Source organism: Anas platyrhynchos, chromosome 1 (genome assembly GCF_047663525.1).
Source record: "Anas platyrhynchos isolate ZD024472 breed Pekin duck chromosome 1, IASCAAS_PekinDuck_T2T, whole genome shotgun sequence".
Classification (NCBI taxonomy): domain Eukaryota; kingdom Metazoa; phylum Chordata; class Aves; order Anseriformes; family Anatidae; genus Anas; species Anas platyrhynchos.
In genome coordinates this window covers 42,148,953-42,164,603 of record NC_092587.1, presented here as the reverse complement: position 1 = coordinate 42,164,603, position 15,651 = coordinate 42,148,953, and the positions used below count along the sequence as shown (strand labels likewise).

The 15,651-nt window shown below is 33.7% G+C and overlaps 1 protein-coding gene across 4 annotated transcripts in view; it reads right to left on the bottom strand.

Moving 5' to 3' along the window:
* The window catches only part of PTPRQ (protein tyrosine phosphatase receptor type Q), a 135,641-nt gene that overhangs the window by 92,213 nt on the left and 27,777 nt on the right, over positions 1 to 15,651 (bottom strand). For all 4 annotated transcript variants that reach the window (XM_038168438.2, XM_027454194.3, XM_038168450.2 and 1 more), the window contains exons 18-25: positions 14,185 to 14,345; positions 13,104 to 13,215; positions 12,113 to 12,339; positions 9,578 to 9,647; positions 6,846 to 7,045; positions 5,306 to 5,555; positions 1,922 to 2,050; positions 989 to 1,135 (exon numbers count right to left, since the gene is read on the bottom strand). In XM_038168438.2, coding sequence (XP_038024366.2) covers positions 989 to 1,135; positions 1,922 to 2,050; positions 5,306 to 5,555; positions 6,846 to 7,045; positions 9,578 to 9,647; positions 12,113 to 12,339; positions 13,104 to 13,215; positions 14,185 to 14,345 — 1,296 coding nt within the window. The remainder of the gene's footprint in view (positions 1 to 988; positions 1,136 to 1,921; positions 2,051 to 5,305; positions 5,556 to 6,845; positions 7,046 to 9,577; positions 9,648 to 12,112; positions 12,340 to 13,103; positions 13,216 to 14,184; positions 14,346 to 15,651) is intronic.

Sequence of the window (15,651 nt, the reverse complement as noted above, 5' to 3'; positions counted from 1 at the left end):
GCCAGAGTTTCAGAAAAGTTTTTATTGTATTTATATAATGATAAAAAAATCCCCCAAATACACCACAGAAAAAGATAAAATTGAAATTATTTGCATATTGAAGGTTTGCATATTCCATGTTAATTTAGACATTAGACAATCCATGTCACTCAAAACAAAACAAAAAATTTGGCTTCTGACAGTGATTTTAGACAGAAGATAAGCATTTCTGTACTGAGCTGGGTCATCTCAGGAAAGTGACTCTAAGACCTGACTAAAGCAGATACTTCAGGAACAAATGCATCAGATAATGACAGGTGTTACTCCTGCTGTTACACCTTAATAGCAAGCTTTGCAGCAAGCACTGACGAAGAGATTTTCTAAACTTGTGCTCTGTAACATAAACATAAAGATAACAATGTTGAAGTCAACAATGTATCGCATAGCGACTCTCAAATTTTTCTGGTTGAATCCTCAGCTGCAGAGCAGTACTTCTGTACAATCTCACATGTATATAAGACAAAACAGCGTTTCTACTGAGCAAAGGACTGTCTCCTAATGAGTGAACTACTGGGAGCCAAAACACCCAAATCATTGCGTAGATGGCTCTGGGGCAGAGCTAACAGAGCTAACCACTTGGCTGTCCCAAGAAAGGATCTCAGTGTTGCATCTGCCTCAGAGCTGCACTCTGTGAAGGTGGTTACCTTCGAAACTGGTATGAGACACTGGATTTAGAGAAAATTAGTCAAACAAGATATTCAGGGTTGAAGAAAGCAGCCGTGGTGGATTTCCGTAGTTATTTCCCTACCACTTGCTGCCATCTAACGACTAGAAGGGTGACCTGCAATTTAATTACCAAATTAAAAAACACTACTTCCATTCAGGTAGAAAATACTTTTCTTTTACAATAACACGCCCATTCTTTCTTTTGAACGGTACCTAAAGAGCTTTAAATGAAAAACTGACATCTGTTATTTACAGTCTATTTACTTGATTTATTCAAACTTACCATCTGCAGGAGTGAAAACTGTAAGGCTAGTCTTTGGTCCCACCCCTGCACTTGTCTCTGCACCAACATACACATTGTATGTTGTAAATGGTACAAGGTTACGGAATACAAACTTATGATCTTTTGTGCTGTTATCCAGAATATGTCCTGGAATGAAAAATAAAAATAATCTAGCTCAAATATATGTATATATATATATTTTTATTTTATTTTATTATATTTTATTTTTTTTTTTTGCTTTTACTGAATATAGCTACTGTCTAGGATGATGAAAAGTGAAGTTTGTTTCTGGAAAAGAAAATTTGGTATCAGCCTCATTGGAAATAAGACTGATTGCCTGAAGAAAAAGTAATCAAAGAGGTATAGGTTTTAAGAGGAGGGTTTTTGTTTGTTTATAAATTAATTCAACTTGCTTTTCCTGTATGATCCCATAAAAGCATTAGTATATAGCTCGTTGACTTCTTTAACTATACGTAGTTATGTAAGATCTTAACTATGTCTGAGTTACAAAAAAATATAAAAACACCAAAACAGACTCATATAGTTGATTGTATATTACACAAGGATGAAAATCCTCCAGAAATATTTAACAGAAAGAGGAAAGAGTAAACATAAGTTAAAGAATATTTTGAATATATAAGCCTCCTAATTAAGCTGTGAGCTTAGCCTGTCATTTCTCTGAAAGACTGAGGAAAGCTGATTTTCTCCACTCTTAAGAATATCTAAAGCAAATTTAATTGTGTACCTATCCTTTTAAGGGAAAAGCCTGCCCATTATAAGTTATCTAAGAATTCCTAACAATTTGAATAATGAAAAGCATAGATAAAAATGCTTTCAAATATTCATTATTGACTGGTAGTGACAATAAGAGTGACAATGTAAGGAAAAAATCACAAAAATATAAATGAAACAAAAACATCAATTCAAACTTACCAGATGGCCCATGCAGCTCAACTCTGTAACCAAATTTTCCTGTTACAATGGTTGGTGGGTCCCATGTCACTGAGAAAGACTTTGCTGTAATGTTGCTCTTGGCAAAATTTTGTGGTGGATCTTCTGGAACTTAAACAATATTGGAAAAAGTCTTTGAACATAAAATAATTGAGATTAGGTTTTCCAAGAACCACATATCAGACAATTCATTTTAAACATAAACAATAATGTGCTGAAGGAAAGTTACATTAAAAGCACAGCTCATTTAAATGGCTATTTTTTATTTCATTTATTTTTAGGCTTATGCTTGTGAAAGATATCAAGAGAGCTGGTAGTATGCAAATAATCGTTAAAAGATAAAGGGATTCTATCAGGTTTAACATGGACTTTATCATGAAACAGATTATATACAGAAGATGCTCAAATAGTATCTTGATGCTCAGCACTGTAGAGATCACATTGGTAAGATTTTCTTCCCTGAACATTTTTTAACCCCATATAGAGTACATCACATAGATTTCTGACAGCACTATTATACCGTAATACCGTATTATCCAAAAATGCAAACCCAGTAATGATTAAGACTGCAAAAGCATTTCACATTATCTTTTAATGGAATTATTCACATAAATTACATGAATCATAAACTCAAGTGATTATGGAATTCAATCCCTGTCCTTTCTAAGGCATACCTTCCTTTCTAAAGCATACCTTCACAAGCTAAAGAGAGATTATCACTGAGATGGAAAACCAAATCCAAAGACAACTAAAGGAGGTGCAATTCTTTTAATCCATATAGAGTTAAAATAAACCTGATTTGCAAAAATGCTGCATACCCCCCCCCCCAAAAAAAATAAAAAAATTACCGAAACTGCTTGATACAAATTACTATGAAAATCTGGTCTTCATATGTCATATATGAGATTGGATATATGGATATATGTGGATATACAAACTGATCCTTCAAAAAATATTCACACAATTCCATTAAAAAGTTCTGTTTTTTTTTTTTTTTTGTTTGTTTGTTTGTATGTTTTGTAAAAACAAATTTCCTAAAATATTGACCACATTAGAGATGGCCGACACATTTTGATTTTTCTGTACAGATGGAAAAGTTAATTTAGACCATTTTTTCAATTGTAGACCATTTTTTCAAGTTCTAAACATTTTTCTCTTTGTAGAAACATCCTCCCTTGACAGCCATCACAGCTGGGTTTTCAGAGAACATGCTGTAATGTAATTCATATTTAAAAGAAAAGCAACTTCTTTAAAGCATTTTAAAATGTATTATTATAAAATCAAAGCCAGAAAGGTACCATCTTTGTCAAGAACATAGGAGAGCTTCAGCATGGCTCTGAAAATTCTGGTTGGAAGGGACAAAAACAATTTTCAGCATTTTAAAAGAAAACATCACTGAGCTATGCTATACTATACTATACTATACTATACTATACTATACTATACTATACTATACTATACTATACTATACTATACTATAGGGATATATCATTTTTCTTGTGCTGCCAGATAGGTATGACAACAAATCAATGCCATTTTCTTGTGTGAGCAAAGTGGTATTTGAAACAAATGCACTCTCCATCCCACCACCTGCTAACACGAACCCATCAATTCCTCTTCCTTCAGCCTCACCTCAAACAATCAAGTCATGTACTGAGATGCAAGGTTTTGGCCATAGGAGAAACTGGCAACTTGGGGTGCTAGCTGGTGAGACTCTAAAGAGATTCTCAAAAGAATAAGACATTTGAAAAAATGGAAGTGGATTTCAGTAATTGCAGAGAGACTGGATGATGGTGCTTGATATTGGAGGAGGTGGTGGGCTGTTACAATAATTGCAAAACAGCATTCCTAAATCATAGTTTTACTATGTAGGCTATATAGATCAATATCCATTCCAACATATAAAGATATCTTTCACACCAAAACAAAGGAAAGTTAAGTCTGTAAAAATCATGAGGCAAAACATCTATTATTTCATAATGTCTTCCTAACAAATCACCAGCCAATGTTATAATCAGCTTCAGAAAATTATCCTTAGCATGCACGCATGCAGAACTCACAGGGAAAGATTTTAGCAAGCACCTGAATGTTCATGAGGTAAAGACCCAATACAGGTGGATTCAGAAACTTGCGTGCTTCTAAGAGGAAAGACTTACTAAGCTGGTGGCAGGGGTGCTGGTGGGTCACCACCACCCACATAGACCAGTAACCAACTTCCCTTTTCCCAGACCATGCATTAATGGTTGAACTCTGGTTGTAAGGATAAGTACTGATAAGGTCCAAAGATCTCTTCGGTTGACACCTTTCTGTGTATTTCTGTGTATTTGGCAGAACCAAGCCCTACAGCATAAGCTTTCCAGTACTTCCCAACATTTAGTTATTACCAGTGCACCTATCTTAGGAAGCTGATAGGATGAAAAATGAACTGGACAGCAGCCCTGCTAATGTTAGAACAGAAACAATCCAAAACTTCATTATCCCCAGACAGAACTGAAAACAAAGGATATTTTAATTCTAGCAAAGCCATTCAAATGAACAGTGCTAGAAGAGAATTACATTTTCGTCTGAACAGTACTACGAATTTTGGATGTATGAAAGAGTAACAGTAATATCAAACTGAATCAGGCAAAAGCAGGATGTAAAGAAAGTAAAAAAAAAAGTAAAAAAAAAAAAAAAAAAGTAAAAAGAAAGCCAGAACAGCATTCCTTTAGAAACATACATTTTTGGTATGGCTGTATTAATAGTGTTGCCCACTACGTAGGGGCAATTACAAAACTTCTTCTGGATGACCTTCGCTTTCAATTCTAACTTCTGAGTATTGTGAATATTCCAAAAACCAACTTTCCTAGTGATTAGAGATTTCTTCAGCACTGAACAACGTTCCGCAACAGATCCAGACTGAGGAACCATGGGAAAGGAGTTTTCTCTATACTGCTTGTTTTTCCACAAAACCAAAAAAACATTTCATTGCTATGTATACAACACATATGCTTTTTGAATACTATACCTGATACCTGTTCCCTTAATTTTTAATTCCCCTTCCATTGTACCATTAATAACTGCAGTTCCTGAATTATCCTTAGTTTTCATAAAATTAAGGAAAAAAAACAATAGCTATCCTAGGCATATTTGATCTAACTTTTCACAGTAACTGAACTCCTACCCACTGTATAGTGTTAAATACATTATGTACTCTTTCTGTTGATTTCATCAACTTAAAAATTAGGTAACTGCATGCATCTAAGTGTGTGATACAGATAAAGAAAGATGCAGACTGAAGTATATTGTAACATAAGTTCAAGTTGATATTTTGCATGTTTTCCTACAAATCTGAGAACTTCCTTTCATTTTGAAAGCAATATATACCTGATTCTGGTGTCCGGACAATTGCACTATCAATGTAACCTGCTTCAGTGGTAACTGCAGAGACTTCAAAAAGATAGGTGGTATATGGCCTCAGGTTAGTTATAACAAAACTGATCGGTTCATTCCAAACAGAGCTCATTTGACTAGATGCCTCTGTACTTGACACAACTGTAGTCCTTGAAGGAATTGTGGATTTGCCAAAAGTAGTTGAAGGAGTAGTAGTACTCCACAAAAATGATTCACTGTTATCCTAATAAGACAAAATATGAAATATGATAAACAGAAATTATACAATTGTTAATAAATATAGATCAAGAAAAGCAGACACTCTTTGAAACAAAATCTATTGTAACTGGTTCTTATTTTTATACTTCAATACCCAAATTAGTTTATCATTTCATTAGGTGATATTGCTAGTACATCTTGTTAGTGACAATATTATAGTTTCTGCCCTTATTCCAAAATATTTCAAACATGATTGAACAGAAGCAACTCTTTAGGCTCTATTTAATTATTCACAGATTCAAGTTTTAGCATTCAGACTCTGTCTCTCCAAAAAAAAAAAAAGCCCCCCTAGCAAGGTCTTTCTACGTATATATACATTTCTATGTATATATGTATCATATATGTTGTTTGTGTATACATATATATATAGTGCATATATATGTGTGTATATATATACAAACCACATATATGTAACAGATAAGACCAGACAGGGGTTTCCTGATCCATACTGCCAGCTCTGACAGCTCTGAAAAATTGATAGACATTACAATAATCAATGTTTATGATTCAGTAGTTGGTAGTCTCTCTTTCAGTGTTAAATAAAATCAGCAAAATGTTGTGAGCTTTCACAATGCTTAAAATGATCTTGAAAATAAAATCTGAAACCCAAGTCCTGATAATTTTTGTCATTTAAAACTGCACTTTTCAATAAGTACTAAGTCTAGCATCCCAAAAAATAAAAATAAAATAGACAATTTAACATCCTACTAATCACAACACTTTGTTCCACATAAAGGAGAAAAGGAGAATAAGGGCTGGAAAGAAGAATTTTCTTCAAGAAATTCTGAAAGGTATGCACTGATTGAAATTCAGGTTGAAATCCAATGGATAGACAGAATTCTTAAAATAAACATTCATTGACAATTTCTGAACAACTTGATCTACAAACATTTTTAGAAAATCACTTTGCTAATTCTAGTTCTTTTTATATTGTTATGAAGAGGATTTAAATAACGTTGAAATTTGATACACAAAATAGAGCACAACTTATACAAAGCATTATCAAATTATTTATAACAATAAAATATTAACAGTTCTATGTGTCCTCCCTGACCAAAACAATGAATTCTTGACTTTCCAAAGTGAAAAGGTTTTCCTTTACCCATTATATCCTGCCTTGGGCCTAACTTTGTAAAAAAGTTGGAATTGCTTTGAAAAGCAAGCCTCCAAAAATTGTTAGGTCTCAAAATGCAAATTTAAAACTATTTCCTATAGCTTGAGTCTATTTCTAATTTAAAAGGTTTATAGCACTTACATTACATTCTGGTAACCTCCCAGACAGAAGGTCCTCTACTTTAACCAAGACATCTTTCACTACAATTCCACTTCTTGCATGTTTCACACTAATCTTGAAACTAGTTATCTTTCCATTTGGTTGCCGAGGGAGAAACCAGATCAGATTTACAGCTGAATAATTTAAGGCTTCAACTGTGAGATTCACTACTTTACCTGGAGCTTGAAAACAAAACAAACAAAAGCAGTGAGACATACTTTTCTTCTCAGGAAATACTTATTTCAGAAACAAATCTACCATGATCTAAAATGAATTTCATTATCATTTAGTACTATAGTATCCAAGGAACCTATTATATTTCAAAGATTTCTGCTTTCCTGTTTTCATTAAGTAACTTCTAAATAATCATTTAAGCTAAACAAATGAAAGAAAGGTCTGTTTGAATATGTTTTTCACTCAACTATCCACTCTACTATCATCTATTCAACTCCACTTCCAAGCACTAGAAAAAAATAGCCATTTTTATTATGCCATTTCTAGGCTCTTTACTCTAGAGCAAAGAAATACCAATTCTTCACAAACATACTTAAAGTAGGTGATATGCAAACAAGTACTTTTCTTTCTAGTTTAAGTGATTAATATAATTATAGTAAACTTAAAAATATTCTTTGCAGAAGTAACTGATCTACTGTGTCAGAACTAGCAAACAATTTTATTCTATCTGAAAGAAATTAAAGTATAAATACTGACCTCTTTTTCTCAGTTTAAGAGCATATGACAGTATTGGGTGTTCTATTTTACTTTACCTGCATGATCTTTTCAGCTGGATACAGATTTTTGGTAGCTTTAAAAAGTTCAATTTAATTTGAGTATTCACTATTACCACAAAAATTGTGTTCTTTGTATCAATGACAGTTTCCAGGACCTTGTTTCAGAACTTTTTTATTAAGCACAGCACAAAGGAATGAGATTTGGAATCTAAACAAGATTTTTACATGTACATGCTGTCTGAGCTTTCCTTTGAATTAAAGTAATGCAGGTGTCTTAGCCCTGTTTAGATGGCATTGGCAGTAACAGGTCCTGTGACAGCCAGCCTTACTACTGTGAAGAAAAGGGTTATGCTGCCTTAAAAATATATACATACACAAATGTTCAAAATTACAGATCTTCCACTGCTTAACTGAGACAAATCCTCCATGCTTCGTGTTTTGCTCTTGCTTAGGCCCTGTCGAATTAGGGTCTTATTTCTAGAGTTCTTTTCTAGATCTTGTTTTTTACTCCCCTGGACTACAGCCTTTTTATTCAAAGAGTTTTAAACAAAGTTTTATCTTCTGGTTAATTTTACTATTTTAAACTGCATATGTTTATTTTGATTACGATGTTGGGGTTTCTTTAACCATCACAGGGAGAATTAAACAACAAAAAAATAGTATCAGTGACACATAACTTTCACCTACAATTTTAACAGACCATCCAATTACATTAAAAACAAACATTTTTACCCTTATTAAAAATGTGAGCAGAAAGCAGAAAAGAGTTAAAAGCTTATGTTTTCATATGGAAAAATGCTAGTGTTGTCCTCTGTCAAATGAGTAAATAGAGCCCACTGAAATCTGGTTTTCTATGACCAATGAATTACAAAGAGTAGTGAAGAAAAATGATTTGCATAGCTCCACCAGGTAAGCTCGCTACCCCTTCTCATATTCAGTTTCATAATTCATTGTGAAATCTCTTGCAGAGTAGTAATTTTCTGCCATTAACTGAGGTTTGACAGTGCGTAGTTTGCCCTGCTACAGAACCAAATGTGAGTCCTAAAGACAGAGGGACAGTCACCACCATGGCAGCACAAATTCTATATTTCACTGAGACTCGTTCATCCCAACATAATTGGCCTGGAGCCAGCTCTTTGGCCAAGGTTCTGCTGTTCCTGGAGTGCTCCAAAAAGCAAGACCACAAATACTAAATTAATTATGGAAATTTAGACTAGAACTGTATCTCTTTTTAGTCTTCAAATGCATCAAATCAAATTTTCATTTCAGTTATGCCTTTTATTATTATTTTTTCCTTCAGAACAAATAAGTATAAACTTAGTAGAATATATTCTGTGCTGGGCTTAGAAAAGGTACTCGATTCCAGCACTAACCAAATAACAGCTTGACACAAGGAGTCAATATAAGTACTCCCAGTCTCCTAGTACTGCTGCAGGCAACAGCTGATGGATCGGCTTCATAGATCGTTCTGCTCTCCTGTGATCCTGCTTTCTGGGAACAGCCTACCTAGAAATTTGCATAGGAAAGAAAGGAAGGAAGGAAGGAAGGAAGGAAGGAAGGAAGGAAGGAAGGAAGGAAGGAAGGAAGGAAGGAAGGAAGGAAGGAAGGAAGGAAGGAAGGAAGGAAGGAAGGAAGGAAGGAAGGAAGGAAGGAAGGAAGGAAGGAAGGAAGGAAGGAAGGAAGGAAGGAAGAAAGAAAGAAAGAAAGAAAGAAAGAAAGAAAGAAAGAAAGAAAGAAAGAAAGAAAGAAAGAAAGAAAGAGGCTTTGCATATGAGAAACCCTCATATGTGCACACCCTAAATGCTGTTACTAGAAAATAAGACAAAATGCACCTTTTCTAGAGAGTAAGGAAATATGGAAAGAATTGTGATTTTCTTCAAAATGTATCAAAATTTGTTCAAGTATAAATTATGGAATGTCAGGGATATTTTATTTGAACAAATTAGAGCAGCTCTATTTAATGAACAAGTCTATTAAAATTACCACTTTCTGCAGTCTGAAAAAGAAAAGGGTCACTAAATACTCCAAGACCAGCACTGTTCTCAGCAGCAACCTAAAGAAGAAAAAAAAAAAAAGAAAAAAAAAGAAGTCTAAGTAGAGAACCTATAGGATGTATAGTGTCATGGACCAAACATACAAAAGTTTGCATATGTTAGCTACACACACTGATTAGCTTTGAAAATAAAATTGCACCATTAGCTTTTAGAGATCACTGACACACAGTGACATTATATCAAAATTTTCGAAAACGTTTAAAAAGGACAAATTTTATTATGTGAATAACGCAAGTACTCTACAAAGTTCAAGTAGCGGTAATTCACATTTTAAAGGAATATTAATGTCCATGCTTTGAAGCATAATGCTGCCAGTAATTATTTGAAGTTTAGGAAACATCTCACGACTGTACATTTTCACAAAATGATCAATAAGGTGTTCAAAATTATCTGTAACCCTCAAACATTTAACAAATCATCACTTTTATCTGCTATTTCTCTACAAATGATTCTTCTTCAGATATAAAGAAACAAAATTAAGACTGCACGGTCACAAACAGATTGGAATGTTCAAAGATCATAAGAAGCTGACTACATTCAATTTTACTGCCATAGTATTTACCAGAAGGAATTTAACAAGACCAAACCAGGTACCCTAAAACAATAAGAATTTTCACCTAAGTGAAAATCAAGAGGCACTTTTGATTTTTACACAACCAACCATCTCTCCACCTCGCCTACCAAAAATAAAAAATAATAATTAAAAAACCCCAAAACAACAATTACTGTAGACAAGGAAAATGCAATAGTTCTTTTTGGCTACATCTTTGAGGTAGAAAAAATGTTTCCACCTGAGTTATTGACTCTGTGAGCTTGCTAGCAGGTCAGCCATTCAGGAAGCCCACCAAAGCAGCAGATAATGCAATGGTCTTCGGCTTACAGACTTTCACTTACTCATGACAAAAGCCATGTGGTCACTGCTAGGCAGATGTTGTTGGGTCACAACTCACTTTCATGAGTCAAATTCTGCTTTAAGATCAATGTTTAAAGCATGAGCAATTAGAAGAAAAGCCTCCCATACATATCAAACGAAGCCAAATTATTGCTAAGTGTGTGATTTAAAATGTACATTTTTTTCTAGAAAAAAAAATCATACAAAGCAAAGAAATGAATTTGCAAAACCTTTAATAGTGAATCCCACATAAGTGCTACTGAGGCACTCAGAATTGTAAACTGAACTCTTAATAGCCTTATTTATCTGGATGAATTAATTTGCTTACAGTCTAAATTATATTCTAAATACTACATATTTAATAGTAGCTGAATTTTATTTTATTTTATTTTTTATTTTATTTATTTTTTTATTTTCTAGATGATCAGAGGCAGGAGATCAAAGAATAAATATTCCTGCAGCTGTGGATATAGAAGCTTTTATCAACATGGTCATCACTACTAGATTCACAGTGAGCCTGAGAACCTTCCTACCATAGCAAGCCACCATTAGATACCTACTTTCTTACACATGTACACCACCTTTACAAAGGATCACTGGCATCACAAGGTTATATCAAAACACGTTATTTCTTTCCATCTTTTACACTAAAAAGAAGCACCTATCCAAGGTTCTTATGAAAGAGGAAGTCAGGTGAAGAAGTGCATGGCTAATATTGCCATGAGAATAGTAGTTCATTTCTGTCCATCTGAAGTCATTTGTTCTTGAAGAATTCAGAGATGGATCAGGAGTCCCTATTCTCAATGTAAACAAATTCCACATAAAGAACTCATGAAAATACATGTACTGATTTTCACAGTAGATATTCCACATGAATATCTAGGCAATAAAATCTATGGAAAGGAAATGGAAAAGTATGACACTTTCTTTATTTTAGGACATGACACTAGGTAAAACACTTGGGCTTAAGGAAAGCAGGCTAAGGTGTCTACAGGCCACATATAAATACATATTCAGGCAAGAAAACACCTTCTTATTTCCTTAATTCTAAAATCAAAGAAAGTCTGGACGCCTATCTGGGCAGTCTGCTCTAAGGAACCTGCTTTGGCAGGGGGTTTGGACCTGATGATCTTTCGAGGTCCCTTCCAACCCCTTCAGTTCTGTGATTCTGTGAATTACATACCAACATGCTTTTCTGGATCTGGTTGAGGTGTTTTGGAAATCTATGCATAACATCCAAAATGCATCAGTGGTTTGGAAGATTAAATCTCAATGAAAATGAAAGATTTAGACATTTTTGAAAATTCTAACCTTTGCTCTTTACCACATAATGTTGTATGTTAAGAATATATTAACAGAATAAACAGTTTTAGAACAGTTTTTGCTGGAAATTATTTAAAGCGTACTTAAAAAACACTACAGTAAACAAATACCTGACTAATATATTTTGTTATATGGCAACAGTAATTAGCAATGCACTTCAGAAAACACTGTATGCAGGCAGCATAGCCTCACACGCTATAAAACTAGACATAATTCAATAATAATAAATGACATTTATAAAGCTTTTACCGTAATTTCATAAGTTGTCCCAGGGTTAAGATTGGTAAGAAGAACTTCCAGACTATCTGGTTTTGTTGTGACCTGTGTATATGCTGTTTGCATCCATGGGCAGACCTCTTTATATTTAACAGTATAGGAAAGAATTCTCCCATTTGGACGCAGTGGTGTATTCCATGACAGCAGAATTCCAGCAGAGCCTACTCTTTCACCTGCAAGAAATACAGGGGGCCCAGGATCTAAAATAAAATAAAACAAAATAAATAATATGTAGAAAAAAAGTAATTAATTAAGCTTCCAGATAATAAAGATACCTTCAAGCTACTATAGAGAAAATAAATAATTTGCTAGAATAAATAAGATAAACTACAGAAGACTAATGTATGGTTTAAAAAGAACCTTTTTTTTCAAGCTAGGGTACTGTTACAAAAATGATTAAATGAATTTTGGAACACCAAGAACATTCTTTTGTTAGAATGGAAAAAATGTAGTGCTCAATATCTTAATGGGAAAAGTAGAGTTTAATGCCAATTTAATATTTCAGACAATCTAGAAAGTTTCATTACAGTTCTTTAATTATTTTTTTTTTTTAAAACGCATTCTCTTGCAATTCATGTCTAATATGGCTACATTTTTCTGACACATCTCAGAAGCCTACTACTATATGTATAAATTGAACTACGGATATTACTGTGTGATGCTAACAAATTTTTCAAAAGCTTACAAAAGTTGTTCTTCTTTATGTTTTGTTTTATTGCCTTTTCTTTCTTTCTCTCTCTCTTTCTTTATAAATAACCAAGGTAATGGATGAATACAATTACTGCTCACATCCAGTTTCTCCTAAAGTACCCATCAGAGAAACTTTCATGCTCCCATAGAAAACCTTCAATTCAGTACCTTTTTTTACAGTTAAAGAAGATTAAAAATTCTGATGATTATTCAAAAAAAGCATAGTTAATGAAAAGAATACAAATAAAAACGTAACCAGTCATTATTAACTCACTTGTCACGTTTGTTGTCACTGTTCTACTGGCAGGAGAACTGTACAGTGAAGAAGAAACTGCTGAAACAGTAACATTGTATGTTGTTCCAGGTAGAGTATTAGAAAAGTCAGCCTAAAATATAACATGGATTCAAGTCTTTTAGAAAGAAACAAAACCCATCAACAACAAAACAACAACACAACCTCAAAATTGTAAGCATTGCATTACTGAAAGTGAGCTGTTAATAAGCTTTTAGAAATACAGCAGCATTTGCAACAGTAAAAATAGCAATTCATATTTGTTAGCTACAGCACAGCATTTTGCTAACTTATTTAACTAACCTCCATAACATTTGTATAACATTCAATATTAAAGAACAACAAAATTAACTATTAATTTTATCACAGAATCACCTATCAGTGTATCTATAGAGGTGATTCTGCATCACCCTAGTTATCTAAGTATACATGAAACATTTTAAAATCACTTCTTGAGAGAATAAACACAAAGCTAATCTGAAAAACTTCCAGGTTTCTGATTGTTAAGCTAATCCATCTTTCAAGATAAACATACTTTAAAAACTTATAAGCAATTATTTATACAAAATACCTGTATCTTTGCAGCTCCAATATAAAACAAAACCAAACCAACAAGAATGGCCATAATTTCTGTCAATATTATTATATTTTCCAGACAGAAGAAAGAAAAATTGCTCCTATTTCTTTTCGATGCCTCAGCAGCAAAATGTTGCCTGCATTAATGATTTAAGCACAGATCTTCCTGGCAAGTACACAATTAATGAGCCTGTATTACTCAATAGCTCTGCCCTTCCTTTGTTAAACTATTCATGAACCCTTGGATGACTGGCTGTATCTTTATAGCAGACAAAAAAAAAAAAAAAAAGGTGCAGGGGTAGAGGGGACGAAATTCACCATCTGCTGTAAAGGTACCAAACTCTGGATGCTGAAATTTGCTTTCACCAATTTGTCATTAACATTTTCACATTCATAATTGCATTAAATAGCTAAGGAAGCAACTTGCATCCCTCATCAGCAAAGTACATAAGGAAAAGCTGGCCATCCAAGTAATAAAAGCACATACTTGATAATCCCTAGCTCCAAGATCTAGGATAACAATAGATCCATGATCAGGAATAAGATTCACATGAAATCTGTCCACATGTCCGTATGGTAGTCTCCAATACAATGAAAAAGAGTATGATGAAACATTGAAGAACTTTAGTCCTTCTGGCTTTGCAGGTTCTGAAAGAGAATGAGTAAAGGATCTACAAATATATCAGTAGTTACACCTGAATATCAAAGCATCCAAGAACAGTTTATTGAGTATATGAAGGACAACTGCTAACTAGTCCAGATACAGAAGCATTTTACAGTACAGCTGCTATACTACTTCTGAGACTTGGTTGATAATCTCTGAACTATGCTGTGTAGGTATCGTGGAGAGCAAGCTCAGGTATCTCTGTCCAGTGTTTGGTTAACAAAGAATCTCTGCAAAGTCTTGATGTTTCTGCTGTACTAAAGCTTAAAGGTAGCACTGCTGCTATAATAACTACTGTTACTGTTGAAACTGTGTTTGTTCTGTTGCTTGTTACAGAGTAGTTAACTCTTCTTTTTTACTTTTCATATATTTGGAATCCCAGTAATTCCAGGAAGTCTAATGAGTTAAGTCTATGAAATTTGGTTGTTTTACTCCTTTTATTAAGGCCAAGTTTTCACACACTCCTGCAACACCATCTCACTTTCTTCTTTTTTCTGCCCATATATGCACCTTTAAATGTGCATCAATGATTCAAGGTATAGCAAATAATCAGATATAGATTCTTTGATAGCTCATTAAAGCATTATATATCTTTAATATTGTATAATTAAGCTAGCTTCACAATCCATAGCCATGCGCAAGTCTCCTCTCTGCTTTGTATAGTACTGATAGCTAAGCATACCTGCCAGAGCAAGCCCAGTCAAATAGTTTGTCACATTTCAGATCTGCCACTACTTTTGCACTCAGCCTTCTAACTCCCTTACTAACATGTTTCTCCAGAATTCAAACTAAGTCTTTTAGTATTGTTAATATATTAATAACATTCTTTCCAGTCTAAATATCATATACTTCTATCCTGAAAGAGATCCACTTATTTTTATTTACTGTGAATCTGTTGAGATTATGTATACTTTTTGAACTTTTTTCCCTGAATTTTCAGCTCCAGCTTTGCCATCAAAGGGTCTGAAATATTCATCTCTCCAAATATTACTATTATATTTCATATTCAATTTATATCTGTCACATGGATATGACTTTTACTTTATCGCTTTATTTTAATACTAGCAGAACAACAACAACAATAATCTATATGCAGGAGTGCAAGTGTAACTGAGAACATAACTTCTTCCTTCTATGAAACTTTAAAGTCCTACTGTTGTCATCAGCACTACTATTACCACTGATGTTATTATGCTTGTACAGGTGTTTTATACAAACCCATGGCTATTCCATCAGTATACAGTTATCACAGTACTTGAATCAATCTCTTTACTTCAGTTGAATTACTTC